This window comes from Girardinichthys multiradiatus, chromosome 5 (assembly GCF_021462225.1).
Source record: "Girardinichthys multiradiatus isolate DD_20200921_A chromosome 5, DD_fGirMul_XY1, whole genome shotgun sequence".
Classification (NCBI taxonomy): Eukaryota; Metazoa; Chordata; class Actinopteri; order Cyprinodontiformes; family Goodeidae; genus Girardinichthys; species Girardinichthys multiradiatus.
In genome coordinates this window covers 52,774,555-52,801,088 of record NC_061798.1, presented here as the reverse complement: position 1 = coordinate 52,801,088, position 26,534 = coordinate 52,774,555, and the positions used below count along the sequence as shown (strand labels likewise).

Here is a 26,534-nt window from a genome sequence, read left to right as displayed (position 1 = left end):
CGGAGGCTGCAGTTCTGGTGTTCTCCTCTATAAACACGCTCCTAAACCTTGAAAGATGTTTACATAACAATTAAAGTTGCTATTGATGGCAACGATGGGTCCATCTACAAACTGGACCTTAGAGATAAAGAATAGGATGTGTTATGGAAAAAAATGCATTTACCAAAGAAGGAGATCAAGATCATCAATCAGCTTTATTAATTTAGCCTTATAAGGGAGACAGTATCCAGGATTAGACATGTGCTACCGAGCTGAACCAAATCTGTTCTGACCACCTCCCTATTTATCAGCATTGTAAAAACCCCATGTAGTCTGTCCCCCTCTAGGAAGAGCCGATGTGAAAATTGAATTAATTCTCAACCAGACGTCCCGGCTCCTCTGCAATAAATGTTGTATTTTACAGCAGGGAGGACCAGCAGGAGGGGAAGCGAAAACCTTTGTCAAGCCAGACAGAGTTTCACCTCAGAAGCACAAAAGGCACTTTCAAAGTTTACCTAGACAGACAAATACTTTTGGCATTATAGTGTGTCGTACATGATGCATTCAGGGTCCCAATATATTCCTAAACACTTAATGAATGTACTATTATTTCTGGTGGAGGGCGAATTAACATCTGTTTTATCCACTGATTTACAGTTGGTCTGTGAGATGCAGTATTGTACGTCTAGATTTCTGAAATTAGGGGGAAACACTGATTTACATGAAAAGTACATCACCCTGTCCCTATCAGGGTCAGGGGTAGAAGCTACGTTCACAGGATTTTCTCCTTTGGATGCATCTCCAGTTTTGACAGGATCTTCACTAAATTTTTATGTCAAACTGTGAAGATTTTTTCAAAGTCAACAGAACTTTGAAAAGACTCACAATCTGATCCAGACCTGAAACAGCAGAACACCAGCAGACATAGCAGCAAAGGAAAGAGAGTGACAACTGCTCATCACATTGCATGTGAGTTTTCTGTTTCCCGTGTCCTGCAGGTACCGCGGCTTCGACTGTCGCAACAACCTGTTCTACACCCAGACGGGGGAGGTGGTGTTCCACGTGGCCGCCGTTGCCGTCATCTACCACCGGCTGCAGCACAGTCAGCAGTTTTACCTCGGACATGACGATGACATTCTCAGCCTTGCTGTTCACCCTCTGAAAGACTACGCTGCATCTGCACAGGTACGCCCAGCCAATCAGAGAGACAGCAGGTTTCCTGCCAGACATATTCAGGGTTTCTAATTGGCCATCTGTGTTTTCAGGTTGGCAGGGACCCGGCCATCCACGTCTGGGACATCCAAAGTCTGAAGTGCCTGTCCCTGCTCAAAGGTCACCACAGCAAAGGAGTCTGTGCTTTGGACTTCACAGGTCTGTGATCCAGGTCAACTCTGCCAGAGTTTTCTCCCCAAAATGAAAAATCAAAACTCATCCGTCTGTCCATCCATGCACCCATCTAGCAACCCTCTGAGTGATCTTCTAGCTGGATGTGAAAATATCAGGTCCTTTACTTCAGTCAAAATCAAAGCATTTAATCTTAAAGGAACTGAACACATTAAAAGGTCATCCACATCAGCACACGGGACTAACAAGTTCTGACCTTGTTTGGGCTGAATTAGGACATTAAGGGTAAAACACTGTTATCTAGGAATTACCAAAAAGATATTCATGGACATCCAGCATGAGGAGAAGATCTTCACTCTTAGTTGCATCCCATCACTTGCTGAGTCAGTAAAAAGCCAAAAAGAAATCCTCTTGAACCGGAAACTCTCAGTTCCCTGGTAGCACCTTCACTTCTTGTCCATGAAGGTGAACAGAACCAACCAGCATTAGAGGAGACCACAATTCCCAGTATGTGGGCCATCTGGGCTCTGGGTGGCCTGTAACAAGGCATCTGATGCTCTGTACTGCCACCAGGTGGTAATCCTTCTCCATGTCCTTAAAGCACAAACAGACTCCCAGGAGAAATACAGAGGTTGGACAATGAAACTGAAACACCTGTCATTTTAGTGTGGGAGGTTTCATGGTTAAATTGGACCAGCCTGGTAGCCAGTCTTCATTGATTGCACATTGCACCAGTAAGAGCAGAGTGTGATGGTTCAATTAGCAGGGTAAGAGCACAGTTTTGCTCAAAATATTGAAATGCACACAACATTATGGGTGACATACCAGAGTTCAAAAGAGGACAAATTGTTGGCGCACGTCTTGCTGGCGCATCTGTGACCAAGACAGCAAGTCTTTGTGATGTATCAAGAGCCACGATATCCAGGGTAATGTCAGCATACCACCAAGAAGGACGAACCACATCCAACAGGATTAACTGTGGACGCAAGAGGAAGCTGTCTGAAAGGGATGTTTGGGTGATAACCTGGATTGTATCCAAAAAACATAAAACCACGGCTGCCCAAATCACTGCAGAATTAAATGTGCACCTCAACTCTCCTGTTTCCACCAGAACTGTCCGTTAGGAGCTCCACAGGGTCAATATACACGGCCGGGCTGCTATAGCCAAACCTTTGGTCACTCATGCCAATGCCAAACGTCGGTTTCAATGGTGCAAGGATCGCAAATCTTGGGCTGTGGACAATGTGAAACATGTAATGTTCTCTGATGAGTCCACCTTTACTGTTTTCCCCACATCCAGGAGAGTTACGGTGTGAAGAAGCCCCAAAGAAGCGTACCACCCAGACTGTTGCATGCCTAGAGTGAAGCATGGGGGTGGATCAGTGATGGTTTGGGCTGCCATATCATGACATTCCCTTGGCCCAATACTTGTGCTAGATGGGCGCGTCACTGCCAAGGACTACCGAACCATTCTTGAGGACCATGTGCATCCAATGGTTCAAACATTGGATCCTGAAGGCGGTGCCGTGTATCAGGATGACAATGCAGCAATACACACAGCAAGACTGGTGAAAGATTGGTTTGATGAACATGAAAGTGAAGTTGAACATCTCCCATGGCCTGCACAGTCACCAGATCTAAATATTATTGAGCCACTTTGGGGTGTTTTGGAGGAGCGAGTCAGGAAACGTTTTCCTCCACCAGTATCACGTAGTGACCTGGTCACTATCCTGCAAGAAGAATGGCTTAAAATCCCTCAGTGTTTCAGTTTCATTGTCCAAACCCCTGTAACTCCGGTACCTCCATATGTCATGATTTGAGGGTGCTTGGGTTTTTGTTTGGGTTCTAGCTATTCTTATTTCAAGTTTACGTTTTGGATCTTGTTTCTGTTTATTATTTTCTAGTTCATGTTCTGTATGTTATGTTTTTCCGATTAGTTTGTATCCTTGAATTTCTGTTTTGCTCCAGCCACGTTTTGTTCTCTCCTGTCTGTTTGCAATTAGCTTCAATCGGTCCACCTGCACCTTGTTAATCAGTTTTGTTTTTCACCTGTACCATGTTCCATTTATACACCTTCCACAGTTCATTCCTCACGGAAACATTATGGATCACGTCACCCTGTTATTATTCAGTCCATGCTGTCCATGCCTGTTTTTGCCACCACCTGCTGAACTTAGTTTTATTTATTAAATCCTTTACTCCACCACACCACGCCTGACACCATATACCTTCACAAGCACCAGGAGCTGAGCAGATGGTCCTAGCAATCTTACCTCCAGCCACTGAACCAATCACAGCACAGCATCTGCTCTGTTATCACCAACTTCATTTAGTAGTACAATTCTGTGTTCCTGGAGGGTTCCTTTGTTTTAACCTCTGATGGATCTGCTTCCTGTCTGTAGCCATAATATGTCCTTTTGCCTCTGTGTGTCCCAGCGGACGGGAAGAGTTTAGTCTCTGTAGGAATTGATCAGTTTCACTCCATCGTCATCTGGGATTGGAAGAAAGGAGAGAGGTTGGCTAAGGCCAGGTAAGCACTCCTGGATACAGGTCAGATCCAGATCTTTAAATACACAGACCTTAAATAACCCACTGGTGGTTACACCAGTTAAAGTTGCAGCAGAGGTGGTTACAGGTTCCTGAGAAGACATGTGTTTGTGTCTGCGCTCAGCCTCAAGACCAAACCAGATCAACTGGGTTTTCCTAGGTTGCTGTCCCAGTCAGAGTTTATGTGGTGATGTTCCTGCCTTGTTGACCGAACTTGTCCTCTGTCCTGTAGGGGTCACAAAGATAAGATCTTTGTGGTGAAGAGTAACCCCTTCAGGATGGACAAACTGGTGACTGTGGGGATCAAGCACATCAAGTTCTGGCAGCATTCAGGTACAATTACAATCAGGGTTCTGTCTGTGGAAAAGCCAGGATGAGGAGCTGAGAACTGTTCCATGAGAAGGAACCAGGATCATACATCTGCTCTTGTCATGTAGGAGGAGGTCTGACGTTTAAACGAGGAATATTTGGGAACCTTGGGAAGCAGGAAACGATGATGTCAGCATGTTATGGCCGATCTGAGGACATGGTGTTCTCTGGAGCCACCAACGGAGATGTTTATATCTGGAAAGACACCACCCTCATGAAGACCATCAAAGCACACGACGGCCCTGTCTTCGCCATGTGCTCCCTGGACAAGGTAACGCCTCCACCCATCTGTTTATCTCTTCATCCATCCATCCTTCTATGCATCCATCCATCCGTTTATCTGTTCATCCGTCAATCCGTCCATCCATGCATCCATCCCTCCATCCATCCCTCCCTCCATCCATCCATCCATCCATCGATTTATCTGTTCATCCATCCATCCTTCTATGCATCCATCCATCCGTTTATCTGTTCATCCGTCAATCCGTCCATCCATGCATCCATCCCTCCATCCATCCCTCCCTCCATCCATCCATCCATCTGTTTATCTGTTCATCCATCCATCCTTCTATGCATCCGTCCATCCATCCATCCATCCATCGGTTTATCTGTTCATCCATCTATCCATGCAGCCATCCATCCATCTGTTTATCTGTTCATCCATCCATCCTTCTATGCATCCGTCCATCCATCCATCCATCCATCGGTTTATCTGTTCATCCATCTATCCATGCAGCCATCCATCCATCCATCCATCCATCCATCGGTTTATCTGTTCATCCATCGATCCATGCATCCGTCCATCCATCGGTTTATCTGTTCATCCATCCATCCCTCCATCCATCCCTCCCTCCATCCATCCATCCATCTGTTTATCTGTTCATCCATCCATCCTTCTATGCATCCGTCCATCCATCCATCCATCCATCGGTTTATCTGTTCATCCATCTATCCATTCATCCATCCATCCATCTGTTTATCTGTCCATCCATCATCCATGACATAAGAGAAAGTTGTGAGCATTGCATTCTGGGACAAATGACATTGTGAATCAGAAATCTGAGAATTTTTGACTCTGCTTGAAGCTGTCTGCTCTCTAGTTATCAGCAGAGCTCTGGCTGTTATTATTATCTGTTTTCTCTGAATAATTGTCTTCACTCAACATGCAAAGCTCAGTTTATTGAGAAAGTTTACGTTTTTGTTTTGGGACCATAGGCATCTTTATTAGAGAGATGGACTTTCAATCACCAAGGAGCAAAACTCTTTGCTTCAAATATAGTTTTCACTCTACATCTCGAGTCTGTTCCTCTAGCCAAAGACCAAAGGAACCAGTCACACAGGACACCAACAGACAGGATAATGCCTCTAACACACCAATAACTGCCAGCCTGGCATCTGCAACACCTGAAACCTCACCAACATTCCTCTAAAGCTGGTACACCTTTTCTCCACTCCTGTTCAGGGAAGACCTCATCCCTCTCCCTCAAGCAACCAGGTAGAAGCTTCATCAATACAACAAAGGACACGTTTGTTGTAGAACCCGTCCCCCTACCTGTAGGTAGAAGGAGGCTACCCTCTTGTCTACAGGAATGAACCCCAACGTACAGGCGTCGAGATGGGGGGGCAACAAACCGAACTGAAACCCGATTCTGGAAGAAACCCGTGCAGCAGTATTACCTGAAGCAGCTCCTTCCAGCCATACCCATGACCAGCCAGGGAACTACATGGCAACATGTTGTGGTCCAATCAAGATCTTTAAATGCTGGAACCATCTCCAGAGTTCTGCTTGATTTTAGCTGCTTTCTTATAGTGGAGGATTCTAACATTCATATTCATGACATCAAAAGGCAGTTGAGCAACAGAACCATTGATGATACTGGTTGGCTTTGGACTTTGACATTATTTAACAGAACCAACCAGAGGCAGTTCTACATTGAATTACTCTTCAGGGGAGACCCCCTCCGAAAATCTAATTATAGTGTTGCACTGAGAACAGAAAACACAAACTAAAGCTCTAACCGGACCTTTCTTGCCTTCCTTGATGCTAAATCATCAATAATGTCATCATAGGAGATCTGCTCCCCTATTGAGGGGTTCATAGTGATAACAGCAAGGCCAGTGAGCCGTTCCTGAGACATGGTTCAGCTCAGCTACGACTTCATCAACTTCAGTTTTGAATTGAATTTGATTGCAATCCCAAGAGCTAAAAAGTTGGGGTAGATCTCAGATAGATCCTTAAGCTCAAGGAGGCTCATGTTTTTGAATGGCAAGTTCTTCATTTCCTGCACAAACTGTCTACTGTCCAAATCAGAGTGTCCTTCAAAGTGCAGATTGGTGCCAAGTTCCTTGCATTGCAACTCTTATACAAAATAAAACATCTATGAATTGCACATCTCATTGAGACCAACATTTAGCATATAACGGCCTGGTTGAGACCGTCTCAACCAGGCCGTTATATGCTGGATATCAGAACCAGTTCTTAAATCACTGCACTGGATCCTTGTTTGTCAAAGAATAGATTTATAAATTCGGATATTTGGTCCATAAAGCTCTAAATAATCTTGGTCCAAAATACATTTCTGAATTGCTGGTCATATAGAACCTATGTGGACCCTTCAGGTCTTCAGAGACCTGCTGACTCAGTGTTTTCAAGACCAGAACCAAACAAGCTGAGGCAGCATTTGGTTTCTTTGGTCCTCAGTTCTGGAATAAACTGCCTGAACAACCTGAGATGTTCAGAAATTGCTGTTTCCTGAAAACATGGCTGTTTACAGCAGAACCATTTGGTCCTTCTATGCTTTTAATCTGTATTTTAACAAGTTTTATGGTATGCTTTTTATAGATGAAGGTGTCCTGTAATAAATGTCTTTATGTAGAGACCTTTGGATTGTTTTTGTATGAATAAAACTGCCTTGTGTTGCGTTCACTGACAGGGTTTTGTGACCGGGGGAAAGGATGGCATCGTGGAGCTGTGGGATGACATGTTTGAGCGATGTTTGAAGACATATGCCATCAAGAGGACTGCTCTTTCACCGTCCTCCAAAGGTTCCCTCCACAGCTTTCACAGTTTCAGTCTCAACCTTCTGCTGTTTGATCAATGTCTTCCTTCTGATCAGGTCTCCTGCTGGAGGACAACCCATCTATCAGAGCCATCACTCTGGGTCACGGTCACATCCTGCTTGGAACAAAAAACGGGGAAATCCTGGAGATCGACAAGAGCGGGCCGATGACGCTGCTGGTTCAGGTGAGACGAAGAGAGTCGGGTCTGTTCAACAGAAGTGTGAACACCTCGATCGTCACTGGAACAGCATCAGATCCTGTCTTCGTTTAGGTTTCCGTTATTTCTACATGTACCGCTTGAAAGAGAGAACTGTTTGACGTCTTGGAGCCACCGTAGACTGCAGGTCCCACGGTCTGTGGGCTCAGCTGGTTGAGGAAATCTGTGCTCCAGTTTGTCATTTGTTGGGTCCAAGTACATTTAGGATCAGGGACATTCAGCCTGAAATGCATGTGGTCATCCTGCAGCTCTAACATCTCCAACACTTTTTACTTTTTCTTGACTGATGAAGTGAGACAATCATCAGTTCATCCTCATTGAGCCATTTGTCCTCAAACATCCTTGAAATGTCCCACCTTTGCTCATTAATGTCTCGTCTCTTCTGATTATCACTTCCCACCTGCTTATTAGTCTCACCTGTGTTTTCTGTGTTCAGGGTCACATGGAGGGGGAGGTGTGGGGGTTGGCGGCTCATCCTTTACTTCCTGTCTGCGCCACCGTCAGTGATGATAAAACTCTGAGGATCTGGGAGCTGTCAGCCAACCACAGGATGGTTGCTGTCCGTAAACTGAAGAAAGGTGAGACCTGCACAGGTAAATGCATGTTGTATACTAGTCTCACCTGTTTAACATGTGTGTTCTGTGTTACCTGCCAGGTGGGCGGTGCTGCACTTTCTCTCCGGATGGTAAAGCTCTGGCGGTTGGTCTGAATGACGGCAGCTTCATGGTGGTGAATGCGGACACGCTGGAGGACATGGTGACCTTCCACCACCGCAGGGAGCTCATTTCAGATATCCGTTTCTCCTTAGGTACCTGAACTCAGCACACAGGAGCGACGTGATGCAGGCAGGTCCCTAATGTGTCAGGTGTGTTTTACAGATGCTGGAAAGTATCTGGCTGTGGCGTCCCATGATTCCTTTGTGGACATTTACAACATCCTGACCAGTAAGAGAGTTGGAATCTGTAAAGGAGCTGGGAGCTACATCACTCATATCGACTGGGACTCCAGAGGTAAACTGACCCGTTCTGCTGCGGCGCTGCTATCTGGACCACTCACTGTTCCAGATCAGCAGATTCAAAACATCTCCCAGTTTAGAGCTAAAACAAAGAACATACAAATCAAACCTAAATGCAGCAGCAGCAAACATCAAAATCCATTGAGCTGTTGGACAGAGGGACTCACATGTGACTCTAGAATACTTTGGTTTATAGAGGACTCCATGGTCCACTCAATGAGGTCCTCAAAACATGACCAGATCATCGGTCGACCACCACCGTACTTCATAGTTGGTATGAGGTGTTTTTGCTGATCATGGTTCGGTCCATTATGTCCATCATGGTCCATCATCTCTACGTTGGTCTTATCTGTCCAGAGGACATTGTCCCAGAAGTCTTCTATTTTATCCAGATGCAGCTTTGCTAAGTCCTGCTGCCATCTTGTTTTTAGGAAGAAGAGTATTTCTCCTTCATCCATTCCAGACAGCCACACTGATTCAGTGTCATGACCTTTAATCTTTGACCTGCTAGCTGAGACTCGTAGAGTCTGAGATGGAGCTTTTGGGTTTTTGGTCATTTCTTTGAGCTTCACCCTCAGACCTTGGGCTGAATCTGCTGGGATGTCCACTCCTGGGAAGACTGGTAGCTGTCTGAGATGTTTTCCTCTTGGGAATAATCTTTCTCTCTGTAGAATGATGGACTTCAGATGGTTTGGATATGACCTTATGACCCTTCCAAGACCAGCAAACTGCCCAAACTCCTGCCACTCCTGGTCGATACTTTCGCTCTGAGATGCTGAGGAAGCAGTGAAGATGAACTCATGGCTTCTCCATTTTGGTTCAGTTTTTGTTAAATAATGTCTTGGAGTAATGGGTCATGTTGCTGGATTGGCCAAATTTCAGAACCTGCTGAGGAACAGAAGATTTTGTCAGCTGATACGTAAAACCTTAGAGCTGGGACCATCTACCATGGCAGTAACTGTATGTCACCTCAGATGTTTACCTTCCTTAGACGATGAATGCTACTCAGTAGAGATGTCCCTCAGACAGAAGCTTTATATGCTGCTCAAAGATTCCAACCTCAGCTTCTTGTCCTGTCCTTCCTGATGTTTTCCCTGTAGGTAAACTTCTGCAGGTGAACACCGGAGCAAAAGATCAGCTTTTCTTTGAGGCTCCACGAGGACGCAAACAGAACATTAGTGTGTCAGAGGTCAGAAAGCACGTCTCATTGTCTTCTTAGAGATGTTTGTCCCCATGGGTCATAATTCTGTTTCTGTGTCCAGTTTGAGAAGTTGGACTGGGCCACCTGGACTTCTGTTCTGGGTCCCACTTGTGACGGAATATGGCCGTCATTCAGCTTTGTGAATGCCGCTTCCCTCACTAGAGATCACAAACTTCTCGCCACAGGAGATGACTTCGGCTTCGTCAAACTGTTCAGCTTCCCATCCCGGGTGAGGCTGGAAACCGAGTCCAGAGCTGGAAGTCCACAAACAATACTGAGCTGATATGTTCCTGCTTTTTCTGAAGGATCTCTGTTTAACTCCTGAGTCTCTTCTTCCAGGGTCAGTTTGCTAAGTTTAAGAAGTACGTGGGTCACAGCACCAACGTGACAAACGTGCGCTGGTCCAACGACGACACCGTCCTTCTGTCTGTGGGCGGAGCTGACACGGCGCTAATGATCTGGACCAGAGAGCCGCCAGGTCACAAGGAGAGCAAAGCTGTGGACAGCGAGGAGTCTGATGATGACCCTGAGGAGGATGGAGGTAACATCACAGGGTACATCAAGGTTGGACTGACGTCAGAGGAGGAAGGAGGTCGTACTGAACAGGGGCTCCTTCTGGCCCGTATGGTTCTCTGGTTCTACTCTCAGATCTTCAGGGGGACTCTTTTTTTCTAGGTTCTAGATGTTTTATGAGAATGTTTTATGAGAATGGTAAAGTCCTGGTCAAGGTCAACACCAACCTCTTTCACTTTAGTCCCGAGGGCCAGGTTACCACCATCCAGAGTGAGTAGATTTGTCTGAAGAACAGTAATTTGATGCATTTCTGGATTTTAGGGTACGACAGTGATGTGGCTCGGGAGAAGGTGGTCGACTATGTCACCAAGATCTACACAGTTAGCATCAGGAACATGTCAGGAACCAAACCACACCTGCAGCACAGAGAGATTCCTTTGGAGGAGAGGTAATCTGAAGGCCTCGTTAGACCTCCTGACGAGTTCAGGCGCAGTTTGTGGTTAACGCTGCTCTTCCTGTTCAGGCCTCCTGTGAGCCGGGCCGTGCCCCTGCCCGATAAACTGCTGAAGGACAATGTGATCAAGAAAAAGAAAGTGGTGGAGGTCAGTACATGCCATGTGTTGATAATGTCCAACATGTCCTGACTTGAGCTCTAACTGCTGTCTGCGTCTGTTAGGAGCTTCTGCTGGAACATGTCTTCGGCTACAGAGGCTTCGACTGCCGCAACAACCTGCACTACCTCAACGACGGAGCGGACATCATCTTCCATACCGCCGCAGCCGTGGTCATCCAGAACCTGTCCGCCGGTTCGTAGAACCATCAGTTACCATCAGTCATTACCCGGTGTTGCTTATGAGGTCACACTTCCTACTTCCTGTCCTGACAGGAACTCAGAGTTTCTACCTGGAACACACTGATGACATTCTCTGTCTGACGGTCAACCAGCACCCAAAGTACCAAAACATCATCGCCACTGGACAGATCGGTAAGTCCAAGACCAAAACCCTGTACCTCACCTTCATGTGGTCTTACCTGCAGTCAGGCCTCTGCGAAAGCAGCAAACAGAATGTTGAACCCCTGCAGAGATGATCGCTGTCAATGCGTTGATTTCATGCAGATTTTGGTTCCGTATTTCTCAGCTTGGGTCTACAACTCAACTGTTCTGCAGATTCATTTTTGAAAGATCTGAAAACCTGAATCTCTTGTTCTAGATGAGTCCTGGAAATCAGTTTCCATCAGTACCCATCCTAATGACAGCATTAATATCATCTGCTGGTTCCATCAGAAAGTCCCCTTAAATTACTATTAGGAGTTTTAAACAGAACTTTTGGAAGAACCTGAGAACATCGGGCTTCTGCAGCAAACCTGAACAAACCGCTGAATGAACATGTTGTCTGAAGAGAAAAAGCAACGATGTCATCCCTCATTTGTTTTGGTTTCACATTCTGTCTCTGATAAAATACTCAGACTTACTAGTCCATTTGGTCCTGAACCTGCGCAGGTTTTAGGACATGATCAATAAAATCTCTATGGTATGGGTGCCAGCCGAAGGCGAAGACCTTGGCGGTCTGATCCTCGGCTGCAGAAGCTGGCTCTTGTGACGTGGAATGTCACCTTTCTGGTGGGGAAGGAGCCTGAGTTGGTGTGCGAGGCAGAGAGGTTCCGGCTAGAAATAGTTGGGTCCACCTCGACGCACAGCTCTGGCTCTGGAACCAGTCTCCTGGAGAGGGGTTGGACACTTCCACTCTGGAGTTACCCTTGGCGAGAGGCGGCGAGCTGGGGTGGGCATACTTGTTGCCCCCCCATCTCGGCGCCTGTACGTTGGGGTTCATCCCGGTAGACAAGAGGGTAGCCTCCTTCTGCCTACAGGTAGGGGGACGGGTTCTGACTGTCGTTTGTGCTTATGCACCAAACAGCAGTTCAGCCTACCCACCCTTTTTGGAGTCCTTGGAGAGGGTGTTGGAGAGCGCCCCTCCGGGGGACTTCCTTGTTCTGCTGGGGAACTTCAACGCTCACATTGGCAATCACAGTGAGACCTGGAAGGGTGAGGTTGGGAGGAATGGCCCTCTTGTTCTGAACCCGAGTGGTGATTTGTTATTGGACTTCTGTGCTCATCATGGATTGTCCATAACTAACACCATGTTCAAGCATAAAGGTGTCCATATGTGCTCCGCAGCCGCATGTCTTGGACTCTCGGGTGAAGAAGGGAGCGGAGCTTTCCACTGACCACTACCTGGTGAAGAGCTTGTTCCGATGGTGGGGGAGGATGCCGGTCAGACCAGGCAGACCCAAACAAATCTTGAGGGTCTGCTGGGAATGCCGTGTGGAGTCTCCTGTGAGGAAGAGCTTCAACTCCCACTTCCGGGAGAGCTTCAAACACGTTCAGGGGAAGGTGGGGGACGTTGAGTCCAAGTTGGCCATGCTCCGCGCCTCCATTGCCAAGGCGGCTTACCGGAGCTGTGGTTGCAAGGTTGTTGGTGCCTGTCGCTGCTGCAATCGGGTTCGAGGATTGCAGCAGGCTGAAGAAGGAGTCCTATAGGGTCTTTTTGGCCTGTGGGGGAAGAGGTACACCACCAACACTATACAGTGGGGAGGGTGTGCTGCTGACCTCAACTCGGGACGTTGTGGGTCGGTGGGCAGAGTACTTCAAAGACCTCCTCAGTCCCACCGACATGTCTTCCACTGAGGAAACGGAGCCTGGGGACCTTGGGGCGGCTCTCTGGTGATGAGGTCACCGACGTGATTAAACAGCTCCTGAGTGGTAAGGCCCAGGGTGTGGATGAGATTTGCCTGGAGTTCCTTAAGACCCTGGATGTTGTAGGGTTGTGTCAGTTAATGTGACTCTGCAGCATCGCGTGGACATCGGGGGTAGTTCCACTGAATTGGCAGACCGGGTGGTGGTCCCCCTATACAAAAATGGGGACCGTAGAGTGTGTTCCAACTATAGGGGAGTCACACTCTTAAACCTCCCTGGTAAGGCCTTTTCAGGGGTTCTGGAGAGTTTAGGTCATGTTGCAGATTAGGATCTTCAGGTCAGGTTCTTTCAGATCCATCTTTTTCTGATGAGGTTCTTTCAGGTCAGATTCTTTCAGGTTGGGTCCTTTTTGGTCCTTTCTGGTGTTAAAGCTTTTTAGTAGGTCCCTCAGGATCTTCAATGGCCTTGGAGTGGAGGTTCAGGAGTCTGGATCAGCTTGTCTGTGTGAACCGGCCTCACCTGTGGAGTCAGAATAAGAATCGGGAGTTGATCCCGGACGGGTCCCCAGTTTATGCTAGGGCCCAGCTTTACAACAGGTCCAGTAAGGATGCAGAGCAGTGGAACACCTTCAGAGCACCTCCTGTAGATGTTTTAGTCAGACTGCAGGTTCTTAGCTCCTCTGCATGTTGCTTCCATGCATGACTCGCTGCTTTGGCCCATCACACCTGTTTTCTTCTCCACTGCTTCCTCATTGTCCCCCCTCACCTCATCGCCAGGTGACGCCTCTGACCTGCCAGGTAAGCGTGCCTTCACCTTATTTACTGTGCTCATCGTTGCACCATTCACACCCATGATTCTGTTTGTTCTGCTGTGTAACCTGTTGTCGGTGCGTAGAGACCGAAGTGTCCGGTGAGTATCAGCTGTTAGGAACTGGATTGAGTCCGACCTGTCTAGGCTCACCCCTCAACCTGCGTAGTGCCGTAGACTGAATCTGCTCTAATGTGGACTCACTGAAAACACTGTTTGCAGTAAATTGGATGAAGAAAGTTCTGATTTATTAGAAGTTTGTTCTGGGTTTTCAATGAATCAGAACCATTTTATTTAGACTCCCAGGTTTTATTCCAACAGAATATTTTCAGTCTCATGACCTCAGTTACTTTTAGCCTTTGAGGTTCAGTTAGAACTGGGTCACGGTGCTGAATGTTTGATAGAAGAGAGGTGTTCCCTCTAGATGGATAGCAGGAAACCCAGTTTATTATCGGACTCTCAACATCTTGCTGGTTCTGAATAGTTTCAGTCTCTTTACCATAAAGAGCTGAGTGCAGACCGGCCATCCAAATGGTTCTGGTTTCACCTCTGAACCGCAGCCTTCTCCTTTATCAGCCTGACCCAGTAGTTTCCTGCTCTAAGCTGATACCAAGCAAAACCTTACCAGAACCAGTTTCTTGCTCCAACCTGACAACAGCCAGAACCCAACCAGAACCAGTTTCGCATTCCATCTCCGAGTCCATATTTCTTAACATAAAATCAAATGTTTCTCTTTGTGGAGGAGACAACTTCTTAGAACTGTTCTGACCCATTATGCATCTCGATAACGGGGAAACTCCTTTTAAACTCTGACAAAAGTAGCTGCTTCTGTTCAGGCAGAATCTGACCAGAATCAAGTTCTGTAAAGAGTGTTTTCGTATTTCTCCACATTAGGGTGGTGGTGGCAGTCAGGAAGTCCAGACAGTCTAGCTTAGCGCCCCCTAGCAGCATGCTGAAGTAGCACGCCTGGCCTGATTGTTCCCTGTGTGTGCTGTGTGTCGTAAAACTGACTGGTGGTTGTGCACAAGTTCTTTGGGGCCTGGATTGGATCAGTTGTATTTCCTCCCTGTTTGGACCGAGGACACCAGTCAGGTTCTGTTGCGTGGATCAGCTCCTGTTGGTGCTACTGGAGACAATGACTGATGTTTATCATGCTGCCTCATCTCCCTCAGCTGTGTTTAAAGGTTGTACAAACTGCAGCTGCTGGTTCTGTTAAACTCCTCTAAACAACTTTAAGAACTGAATAATTCATCTGCTGACGGTTCTGATCCGAGCTGATACATCTCAACTTCTTCAAGCAACATTGCTCTTCCTGTTTCTAGTTAAACTGTCATTACAGGTTCTGTTGCATCCCAGCCCACTCCTCATTCATTCTTCATCTCGTCTTCCTCTTGATCTTTGCTTTGGCTGTTCTCTCCACCTGAATTGCTAGATTTTGTGTGTTCCCTCCACAGTTCCCAGTCTGTCTCCTTGTTTTCTCCCTGGTTCTGTGAATCTTAAAATTTCTTGTTTGCTGAAATATTTCTTGGACAGATGCTTGCATGGGCTGCACGGCGGCGCAGTTGGTAGCACTGTTGCCTTGCAGCAAGAAGGTCCTGGGTTCGATTCCCGACCGGGGGTCTTTCTGCATGGAGTTTGCATGTTCTCCCCGTGCATGCGTGGGTTCTCACCGGGTACTCTGGCTTCCTCCCACAGTCCAAAGACATGCCTGTTAGGTTAATTGGTCATTCTAAATTGCTCTTAGGTGTATGAATGAGTGTGTGCTTGGTTGTTTGTGTGTTGCCCTGCGATGGACTGGCGACCTGTCCAGGGTGTACCCCGCCTCTCGCCCATAGACTGCTGGAGATAGGCACCAGCTCCCCCTCGACCCACTATGGAATAAGCGGTAGACAATGACTGACTGACAGATGCTTGCATGTTAAAGATGTTATCTGCTTGTGTGACTTTGATTCTTTAGCTGCTTGGTTCCTCTCAGGCTGCCTTGTTTTCTGTCTAAGTTGCTGTCCTCTGAGCTTGTTTGTTGGGAGGCACATCGGGAATCAGGATTAGAAATACCAGTAAAGAAAACCATATCCTTGTTCAAATTCCAGTGTTGAATTTTCTAAACCATTATTTGACCCAAGCCTGGAAACCTCCAGATGCACCGCATCCCAGCACAAACCCAAGCACACCATTAACCGCTGACCACCTCCACCAAGTCAGTTCGGTTTACCGGTATTTTTATTACGCCAATTCCAATCAAATGTTGCCTAAAGACACTTTATGTACAAAGTCCAGTGTACAAAAATATATAATCAATTCAGTTCAGCCGTAGAGACTGATCCAAAGCCAGTTACATAGAATTCAATTTGATCCTAGAATGATTGTTAGTATTTCAGAAAACTGCAGCCAGATGTCTGACAAAATCCTCCATTTTTCACATGTGACTCCAGTCTTAATGCAACTATGCATTATATCCTGAAGCTCGCCACAGACAGGCACCCGTACATCCCAGGCAGGTCCCCGAGGTCCTGTGATCAGGGCGTGCTGATGGTTCTTCATACTAAGCTGAAAACCTAAGGACACAGAACCTGTGATTTGTGGACTCCGTGGTCTCTTTTTAAAAGCCTGATATAAGCTATTCCTTAGATAGAAAACTTTTGATCCAATTTGAATAAATAACTGAATCTGACTGAACTGTTCAATGATTAGGATTAATTGGAATGTATGTACCTGACTGTTGTGAAGAACCTTGAGACAACATGTGTTGTTAATTGGTGCTATATAAATAAGCTGAATTGAAACTGAATTGATAAAAAATCTTTTTTATATCGTTTTTATATCTGCTTTTTATTCGTTTCTCTTGGTTTTTTATGCATCATTGGCTCTTGGGCTAGATTACTTTATTGTGAAGTACCTTTTCATTTTCATATCTTGACAGGTGCTTTATAAATAAAGTTTTACTTTCTTGCCATCAGACACTGCAGTCATGTTCAGTTTCGGTGTAAATTTTCAGTCTCAGGAAACCAAGCACATTGCTTCGAGTCAGGAAAGTTTTAAGTCTAGCCTTAAAAGTAGACAGGGTGTCTGCCTCACGGACTAAAACTGGGAGCTGGTTCCACAGGAGAGGAGCCTGATAACTAAAGGATCTGCCTCCCATTCTACTTCTAGAGACTCTAGGAACCACCAGTAAACCTGCAGTCTGAGAACAAAGTGCTCTGTTAGGAACATATGGACCAATCAGATCTCTGATGTATGATGGAGCTAGATCATTAAGGGCTTTATATGTGAGGAGGAGAATTTTAAATTCTATTCTGGATTTAACAGGGAGCCAATGAAGGGAAGCTAAAATAGGAGAAATATGATCTCTCTTTTTAATTTTCATCAGAACTCTTGCTGCAGCATTTTGAATCAGCTGAAGGCTTTTAACTGCATTTTGTGGACATCCTGATAGTAAAGAATTACAATAGTCCAGCCTTGAAGTAACAAATGCATGGACTAGTTTTTCAGCGTCACTCCTGGACAGGATATTTCTAATTTTGGCAATGTTCCGGAGATGAAAGAAGGAAATCCTAGAAACCTGTTTAATATGGGATTTAAATGACATGTCCTGGTCAAAAATAACACCAAGGTTTTTTACTTTATTAGCAGAGGTCAATTTAATGCCATCCAGGTTAAGTGATTGACTAAGAAGTTTCTTTTTTAAAGACTCCAGTCCAAAGAGGACAACTTCTGTCTTGTCTAAATTTAGAAGCAGAAAATTTAAAGTCATCCAAGTTTTTATATCTTCAAGACATGTTTGTAGTCTATCTAACTGGTTGGGCTCATCAAGATTTATGGATAAGTAAAGCTGAGTATCATCAGCGTAACAGTGAAAATGTATCCTATGCTGCCTAATAATTTGACCTATTGGAAGCATATATATAGTAAAGAAAATTGGCCCAAGAACTGAACCCTGTGGTACTCCACAATTAACCCTGGAGTTTAAAGATGATTTATCATTTACATGAACAAACTGGAATCTGTCAGACAGATAAGATTTAAACCAGCCTAGTGCTGTTCCCCTGATCCCTACAGCATATTCCAGCCTTTCTAAGAGAATATTATGGTCGACTGGATCAAATGCAGCACTGAGATCTAACAGAACCAGAACAGACACAAGTCCATTATCTGAGGCCATAAGAATATCATTAGTGACTTTCAGCAGAGCTGTTTCAGTGCTATGATGAGCTCTGAAACCTGACTGAAACTCTTCAAACAGGTCATTGCTGTATAAATGTTCACACATTTGATTAGCAACTATTTTCTCAAGAATTTTAGATAAGAATGGAAGATTGGATATAGGTCTGTAATTTAGTAAATCGTCTTGATCAAGAGAAGGTTTCTTAAGTAAATGACAGCTACTTTAAAAGCTGTGGTTCTGATCCATTTACTAAGGATAGATTAATCATATTTAAAATGGGAAGCAGAAATCAAAGGGAACTATTCCTTAGATATTTTGGTTGGGATTGAGTCTAACATACAAGTTGAAATAAAGTTCCAATAAAGAAGTTCCATTAAAAATGGAACAGATTGTTTAAAGGTTGTTACAGCATTGTCTGATAAAGATCTTATATAATAAAATTTCCTTTTAGGGGTGAAGTATTCAGTTAGAATAAACTCAAAGGTTATTACAAAATGGTCAGACAGGACAGGGTTATGAGGAAAAACTGTTATTTATTTTTGCTCAATGCCATATGTCAACACAAGGTCCGGAGTATGAGGACAGGAGTGGGGAGGTCTGTGGATGTTTTTTGCAAAGCTAATGGAACCTAAAGTAGCGTTAAAGGATACCTTTAGGCTATCATTTTCAGCGTCAACATGAATGTGAAAATGTCCTACCATAATGACCTTATCTGTATTTAACCCTTAATCAGATAAGAAGTCTCAGAATTGATTCAAACATTTAGAATAAGGGCCTGGTGGACGGTACAAAACAAGAAACGGCAGTAGTTTTAGTGCTTTACAATTAGGAAGAGGAAAGCTAAGGGTTACATATTCAAAAGAGTTGTAGGTTTAATTTACCTTGGATTAATCAGTAAATTTGACTAAAAGATGGTTGCTACTCCTCCTCCTCGCCCAGTATTTCGAGGTATTTGAAAATTTTAATAATTAGTAGGAGTTGACTCATTTATAGTAACGTAATCCTCTTGCTGTAGGCAGGTTTCTGTGAGAAAAAATAAATCAATCTGATTGTCACAAATCAAGTCATTAACTAACAACAACAAATTCTTTAAAGAGAGAGATTTTATGTTCAATAAGCCACATTTAATTGTTTTGTTTTTCTGTTCAGTCTGAGTTGTTTTTATATTTAAGAGATTTGCATGATTTGCTCCTTCTATTCAATTTAGGCCGTGGGCGAGACACTGTCTTAATAGGGTAATGGGTGGGTAGCAGTACAGAATCTGCAGAGAGGAGTGTTAAACTATGACCCTGCTTCCTGGTCTGAACCCTGGGTTGTCAGAGTTCTGGAGAACTAATAAATTCGGCCAGATTCCTAGAAAGAAGAGCTGCTCCATCCAAAGTGGGATGGATGCCGTCTCTCCGGATCAGACCAGGTTTTCCCCAAAATGTTCGCCAGTTATCAATGTAGCCCACATTGTTTTCTGGACACCACCTAGACAGCCAGCGGTTGAATGACAGCATGCTATCTGTTGGTTTTCAACAGCCTGGAGCCAGGCCTCCAATTCTAAAGTTACAAAAATAGTACCTTTAATGCATGTACCATTATCACTAAAGGAGACCTGTGTGTTCCCAAACATGATGGTGAGCAGCAGAAAATAAGGTGTTAAAGGTTCTAAGTTATTAGATGATCCTAGAAGTTTCACTGTAAAGAGAAATTAGATCAAACTGAGGAAATCAACAACAGCAAACAGTTCCACCCTTTGCAACAAGCTAAAAGGAAGTGAGATGACCTGGACCACCTCAACTACCTGATGGTTAGGTCATTAAGTATTGGTACCAATATCCTGTGACCCATGACTTTGATTATTGACCTTCTAAAATTATGAGGAAGGTAACCAGAAGGTCTATTACCTTGGTACCTGGTTATTTCCCTAACAGCCAGCCTGAAAGCATTTGGAATGTTTTTCAGAGCTTCAGGAAAGCTTATGTCTTTCTGGGCCTTCTGAATTGTGTAGTTCCTTGACTCAAACAACCTCTGTGCCTCAGGAGTAACTGTTCTACAGGTTCTGACTTTAGCGTTTTGTCTGGCTCTGGTGTCTTCTCACAGGCCTTGCTCCATCCATCCATGTGTGGGATGCAATGACCAAGCAGACTCTTTCCATCCTGCGATGTTCCCATTCTAAAGGCGTTGGTTACATCCACTTTAGTGCAACAGGGAAGCTGCTGCTGTCGGTGGGTGTGGAACCTGAGCATACCATCACAGTGTGGAGATGGCAAGAAGGTAGGTTCTGAAGAAAAGAGACTCTGGTAGAAACATGGAAACATCACTGTGCTATCAAGGACCAAGAGTCTTATTTGACACTGATATATCTGAAAGCACAGAACTGCAGTATGAATCTACTTAAACCATTTCATCTGTTGAAGAAGTGAAAGGTTTCTCTTTGCTTTCTGCTGCGTATGTACCACAAAGGATCAGGTTATTCTTTACCTCCACGATAGGCACTAAAGTGACCAGTAAAGGTGGCCATGCTGAGCGAATCTTTGTGGTGGAGTTTAGACCGGACTCTGACACCCAGTTTGTATCGGTGGGAATCAAACACATCAAGTTCTGGACACTGGTTGGTGGTTCCCTCGTGTATAAGAAAGGTGTAATTGGCTCAGTGGAAGATGGCCGCATGCAGACCATGCTGTCTGTCGCCTTTGGTGCTGTAAGTCCTGGCTCTATATAATCTTTACAGTATATGTCTACTAACTTTTAGCTGCTTCCATTATTTTTAGTTACTCCTAGTCTCTGAGTGAATCAATGTTTTTCTCTTAGAACAACTTGACTTTCACTGGTGCAATAAATGGAGATGTGTACGTCTGGAGGGAACACTTCCTAGTTCGGGTAGTGGCGAAAGCGCACAGCGGTCCCGTCTTCACCATGTACACCACATTGAGGGATGGACTCATCGTTACTGGAGGGAAGGAAAGGCCGTAAGTAATTTGACTCACCTTAGAACCCTAGTCAGCGTACTAAGACTTAGATTTTCCCTGTCTGAAGGTTATCATAACTTTGTTTTAGATATGTCTGTATCAGTTGTTGTGTAGATCTTCTTGTTTCACCGAAGGCTTAAGGGGCAGGTGTACCTCAAGAGACTAATGTTTGCACCTGAATGTTCTGTTTGATTTAATTCTGGTCTTTTGACAAGATCCCTGCACTTTCTGTAGATGCTTTAGAAGAACCAAACACCTCCAAGAACCTAGAATTAGCCCACTTTATCTTCATTCCCATCATTCTGGGATCCAGCTTTGAGTGATTTTGGCTTTCTGCCTGTATCGGTGTAGGATGTGAGATTTCTGGTTGAAGGCCACATCTTTTATTCAGAAGACTTAGTTGGTCTCCAGAGAAGTGGATTTTGTAGTACATCAGGGTGTTTGTTGGTAATTCCCAGGACTAAAGAGGGGGGAGCTGTGAAGCTTTGGGACCAGGAGATGAAGCGCTGCAGAGCGTTTCAGCTGGAGACCGGTCAGCCAGTAGAGAACGTCCGATCCGTCTGCAGAGGGAAGGTAAGGCCCACACACACTGCTTCTGATCCACAGGTGGTGTTAAGATTATAATGACAGCCTCTTCTTTGTCAAAATCTCCATGTTCAATGAAAGGTCCTAATTTTATTTAACTTCCATTCCTTCCTGACATGTCTCTGTTACAGGGTAAACTTCTGGTGGGAACCAAAGATGGGGAGATCATAGAGGTTGGAGAAAAGAATGCTGCTTCCAACACCATGATCAATGGTCACACTAAGGGAGGAATCTGGGGTTTAGCAACGCACCCTTTCAAAGATGTCTTCATCTCTGCCAGTGATGATGGGACCATCCGCATATGGGACCTGGCTGACAAGGTACTGAACTCCAGGGTCCAGTCTAGCCTTCCAACCTCATGTGGTCCAAACATTAATTTGGGTTTCTGCTTTAGAAACTCCTGAACAAGGTGAGTTTGGGTCATCCTGCCAAGTGTACATCCTACAGCCCCAATGGGGAGATGGTTTCCATTGGCATGGAGAACGGCGAGTTCATTGTGCTGCTGGTGAACTCACTCACCGTCTGGGGCAAAAAGAGAGACCGCAGTGGCTCCATCCAGGATATTCGGTACACTTTCATCACCACAGTAACGAAGTACATCAGTGCTAAATTCCTCTGTGTGGTATCTGTGAACATCTGAAGCTTCTTTGGGTCCAGGTTCAGTCCAGACAACCGGTACCTGGCGGTGGGCTCTGTAGAAAGTGCTATAGATTTCTATGACCTTACTCTCGGCCCGTCGCTGAATCGAATTGGGTACTGTAAGGACATCCCTGGCTTCGTCATCCACACCGACTTTTCTGCTGACAGCAAACACATCCAGGTGACCCGGTTTAAACGTTTTGATGTTTGAGTTTGACTGATCTCGGCTGCTGCTGCAACCTCTAACAGTTGATATGTGCGTCATATTCTCAGGTGTCCACCAGCACCTACACTCGTCAGGTCCATGAAGTCCCCTCAGGGAAAATGGTCACAGAGCTGCCCACCATTGAAAGGATCACCTGGGCAACCTGGACCAGGTATGACTGGCACCAGTGTTGGGAAACACACTCTTCGCTGGATTAGTAACAGTTCTGTCCATCAGGTGCCTGTAGTTAAAAGGCCTGGTCTCTGATCCAGTCCTGGTCCAAATCTGAGAACATTTCAGAAACTCAAGGTTCTCCATGGTTCTTCCTAAAGTAAAAGAACCACAACTCTCTTTTTTGGCACACAAGATCTTAAATTGTTGGTTTGTTCTTCTTCCACATCCGAATACCTTAAACCCACTGACCCGCTTTCCTAGAAAACACACGTCTGAAAGAGATAGGTCCGTGACACCAGCACTGAACATTGTACAACTTAAAACAACTGTTCATGGTGTCTGAAGTCCACACAGTTCTCCAGAGCTGCTAAAGTCTCTATCGGGTCAAACTATGACAGTAACTGGGTCAAATGAATTTGCACTTTAGCACCATGTATCTGTGAGCAGGTGACAGCAACCTGTAGCTATGATGAAGAGGATGCTTCGGGTCAGTAAGGACAGCTGTGACCTTCCTCATGACTCAGGTTCTGTAGAACCCAGTGAGCTCTTCAAGACTTATCTCTATAATTATTCTGGACATCTTTACAACAGTCAGTCAGTCATCTTCTACCGCTTATTCCTTAGTGGGTCGCAGGGAAGCTGGTGCCTATCTCCAGCAGTCTATGGGCAAGAGGCAGGGTTCAGTCCATCAGGGTCACCCTGGACAGGTCGCCAGTTCATCAGGGTCACCCTGGACAGGTCGCCAGTTCATCAGGGTCACCCTGGACAGGTCGCCAGTTCATCAGGGTCACCCTGGATAGGTCGCCAGTCCATCAGGGTCACCCTGGATAGGTCGCCAGTACATCAGGGTCACCCTGGACAGGTCGCCAGTCCATCAGGGTCACCCTGGACAGGTCGCCAGTTCATCAGGGTCACCCTGGACAGGTCGCCAGTACATCAGGGTCACCCTGGACAGGTCGCCAGTCCATCAGGGTCACCCTGGACAGGTCGCCAGTTCATCAGGGTCACCCTGGACAGGTCGCCAGTTCATCAGGGTCACCCTGGACAGGTCGCCAGTTCATCAGGGTCACCCTGGACAGGTCGCCAGTTCATCAGGGTCACCCTGGATAGGTCGCCAGTTCATCAGGGTCACCCTGGACAGGTCGCCAGTCCATCGCAGGGCAACACACAAACAACCAGGGAAATTTAGAGTTACCAATTAACCTAACAGGCATGTCTTTGGACTGTGGGAGGAAGCCAGAGTACCTGGTGAGAACCCACGCATGCACAGGGAGAACATGCAAACTCCATGCAGAAAGACCCCGGATGGGAATCGAACCCAGGACCTTCTTGCTGCAAGGCAACAGTGCTACCAACTGCACCACCGTGCAGCCCTCTTTACAACAAATAACAGAAAAGATTAAAACTGACTCAGTAGAACAGGAGGGAAACATTTTATATCAACAGTAAAACTTGAGCCTTAGCACAGACTGGGTCGGTATGAGCCTCAAAGGTCCAGTGGCTGTCAGTAACGGTACCAAGGTATTTGCAATGTTTCATGGAGAAAAACAGGAGGACACAGTGGAGGCCTCTTTCTAAACTCTATTAACATTTCTTTGGTTTTTTAAATGGGGACCTCTAGAAATAAGCGCTCAAATAAAACCTTTCAGCATGAACCATGATCAGTGTTCATATTTAGGAATCACAAGACCATTAAAAGGATAATGGGAAAACATGGTAGAGTTCAGATGTGTATGAAAGACAAACCGTCCTGTTGGCCTGGTTGTTCACGCCGACCAAAGATCTCCTGTTTGTTCTGACATCACTCTGTTTTCTCCATGATACCAAGCGCTTCTTTTACTGAAGAAATTCAGGACCAAAACGGATGTTTTAATGTTTAACCAGGCTGCAGATCCTTCAGGTTCTGAAAGTTTGAGTTTTCTTTTGTATCTCCAGCATCTTTGGTGATGAAGTTCTCGGCATTTGGCCTCGGAACGCCGACAAGGCTGACGTTACCTGTGCTTGTGTTTCCCACGCCGGCCTTAACCTGGTGACTGGAGACGACTTTGGCCTAATCAAACTCTTTGATTTCCCCTGCCCTGAAAAATTTGTAAGAAAATGAAGCTGACTGAAAAGTGTTGTATATCCGCTTGAAACCGGTTCACCTCCTGTCCTCTCTCTCATTGTCCTCCAGGCAAAGCACAAGCGTTACTTCGGTCACTCGGCTCATGTCACCAACATCCGTTTCTCCTGTGATGATAAATACGTCATCAGCGCCGGAGGTAGCGACTGCAGGTCAGAACTGAACCTTAACCAGCTGTATCCGTGTCTGTCAGAGTATTCCTTATTCATCTACTGAAATGTTCTCAACACGAAGCCTATTAAAGCAGAACCTTCAGGCTCTTCCCCTCCCTCTCTGCTGTGCTTCAGCTCTACCTTTAAGCCCAATGGCAATGGTTGTGGGGGCACGGCTGCAGTCACCAGAAGAAGCTCTGTTTTCTGCAAGTTCTGAAACCCTGCAGGAGGAAACAACATCTCCTGGAGGCCATCTGGAAACTCATCACTGTTCTTTTTCTCTGCAGCCTGTTTGTGTGGAAATGCCAGTGATGTTTCTGGAAGAATCCTCCTCCTCCTCTGCTGTTGTGCATCGTTCCTGCAAGGACCAGAAGTCTGACATCAAGCTGCAGACCTGGGAGCAGTTTCCTGCTGCAGACGGAGGGTCGAAAGGTCATGCCTAGCAGGACTCGTCTTGCACATTCAGATGCACCCGATGAAAATGAGGACATTGTTGTGTAGTTTGTAGATTTTGGAGGATCTCCAACAGCATGTAGCTGTGTGATGTGGTGTGTTTTTGTGTCAGTTGTGCCTTTTTAAAAATCTCTGACCAAACATTTGATATAGTTTTATTTTACTTGTGGTGCTATAATCTTTTAGGGCTTTTAAACATGTTGATGCTGTTGTTGTGTTTGTGTCATGTAATGATGATGATGATGATGATGATGATGATGATGATGATGATGATGATGATGCAGTTCACTGCACTGAAGTCAAAAAGAGGAAGATGGATCCAGTTCCCAGTTGTTAAAAAGTACACGAGTCCATCTGTAGAAACCAGTTTCAAAGATTTCTACCTCTGAACACTGAAAAAATATTATCTGGGCAGAAAAATAGATGTTAAAATACTTCTCTGTTTGTGTAGATGACGTTTTCAGCCACATGGTGGCGCTGTTTTCGCTAAAACAAAATGCTGCCTGATGACGTAAAGGAAAATAATGACATGATTTAGAGCGAATCTGTTTAAAACTGAAGAACCAAACGTCTGATCCAACTCCGCCTCATGTAGCACTGCTGAGGTCCAGCTCTGTGAACGGGTCAGACCTGGTACCTCTTTAAAATAGCTGCAGAAAATAAACCAGGAAGACGGAGTTTTAGCTAAGCTGTTTAAAATTGAAACTTAAACCTGGAAACAGTCTAAAGGACAAAGAAGTTGATGTTTATGTGGTCAGTTTTAGTTTAGGTTTGTTGTTCATTATAATTTACCTTCATGCTTCCTGAATGATCCCAGAAGGTGTGAAGGAACCATTTCCGGGTCAGAGGACTCAGGTTGGAAACTTTTAACTAATGAAGAGTTAGAGAAGAACAAATAAAACCCAGTATCATCCTCTTTGTGTCTGTTGTTTTATGAACTGGTTTTATGACTGGTGGTCAGCACGTTCAGGCTGTCCTGGAGAAGGAGCTGAGTCAAAAACAGAAGCTCCTTATTTATCGATCCTGACTCACAGAAACAAGCAGCTGAAATGAGATTCTTCTAAGCTATGCAGTAGCAATATGGTGTGGAGATCCATCACCTGGGGAAGCTCAGAGTAGAAGCACTGCTCCTCCATCCAGGAGGTCTCATCAGATCAGGGACTACGTCTCCCTATTGGCTCCCAGACTGCAGGTTTGGAGGTTCCTAGTTCTAAAGGTAGAATGAGAGGCAGATCCTTGGGTTATGAGGGTCTTCAGCTTCCAGGGTTAGTTTCTGAACCAGACACATGTCTACTTAAAATAAATGTCATCATAATTTTACCAACAACAACTCGCTAC

At 45.3% G+C, this 26,534-nt stretch overlaps 1 protein-coding gene across 3 annotated transcripts in view; it reads left to right on the top strand.

The window, feature by feature from the left end:
- Positions 1-26,112, top strand: part of LOC124868394 (echinoderm microtubule-associated protein-like 6) — a 57,465-nt gene extending 31,353 nt beyond the window's left edge. For 2 of the 3 annotated variants that reach the window (XM_047365615.1, XM_047365616.1), the window contains exons 14-43: positions 978-1,164; positions 1,245-1,350; positions 3,760-3,853; positions 4,103-4,203; positions 4,308-4,510; positions 7,173-7,284; positions 7,356-7,483; positions 7,953-8,094; positions 8,172-8,324; positions 8,395-8,526; positions 9,632-9,720; positions 9,794-9,961; positions 10,072-10,273; positions 10,567-10,693; positions 10,769-10,847; positions 10,922-11,051; positions 11,132-11,230; positions 13,717-13,737; positions 13,835-13,849; positions 19,998-20,171; positions 20,390-20,598; positions 20,709-20,866; positions 21,325-21,439; positions 21,583-21,771; positions 21,846-22,018; positions 22,109-22,271; positions 22,364-22,467; positions 24,405-24,558; positions 24,643-24,743; positions 25,031-26,112. In XM_047365615.1, coding sequence (XP_047221571.1) covers positions 978-1,164; positions 1,245-1,350; positions 3,760-3,853; positions 4,103-4,203; positions 4,308-4,510; positions 7,173-7,284; positions 7,356-7,483; positions 7,953-8,094; positions 8,172-8,324; positions 8,395-8,526; positions 9,632-9,720; positions 9,794-9,961; positions 10,072-10,273; positions 10,567-10,693; positions 10,769-10,847; positions 10,922-11,051; positions 11,132-11,230; positions 13,717-13,737; positions 13,835-13,849; positions 19,998-20,171; positions 20,390-20,598; positions 20,709-20,866; positions 21,325-21,439; positions 21,583-21,771; positions 21,846-22,018; positions 22,109-22,271; positions 22,364-22,467; positions 24,405-24,558; positions 24,643-24,743; positions 25,031-25,055 — 3,853 coding nt within the window. In that variant the 3' untranslated portion in view covers positions 25,056-26,112. The remainder of the gene's footprint in view (positions 1-977; positions 1,165-1,244; positions 1,351-3,759; positions 3,854-4,102; positions 4,204-4,307; positions 4,511-7,172; positions 7,285-7,355; positions 7,484-7,952; positions 8,095-8,171; positions 8,325-8,394; positions 8,527-9,631; positions 9,721-9,793; positions 9,962-10,071; positions 10,274-10,566; positions 10,694-10,768; positions 10,848-10,921; positions 11,052-11,131; positions 11,231-13,716; positions 13,738-13,834; positions 13,850-19,997; positions 20,172-20,389; positions 20,599-20,708; positions 20,867-21,324; positions 21,440-21,582; positions 21,772-21,845; positions 22,019-22,108; positions 22,272-22,363; positions 22,468-24,404; positions 24,559-24,642; positions 24,744-25,030) is intronic. The other variant, XM_047365617.1, reaches the window with a different exon arrangement.
- The last annotated feature ends 422 nt before the right edge of the window (positions 26,113-26,534 follow it).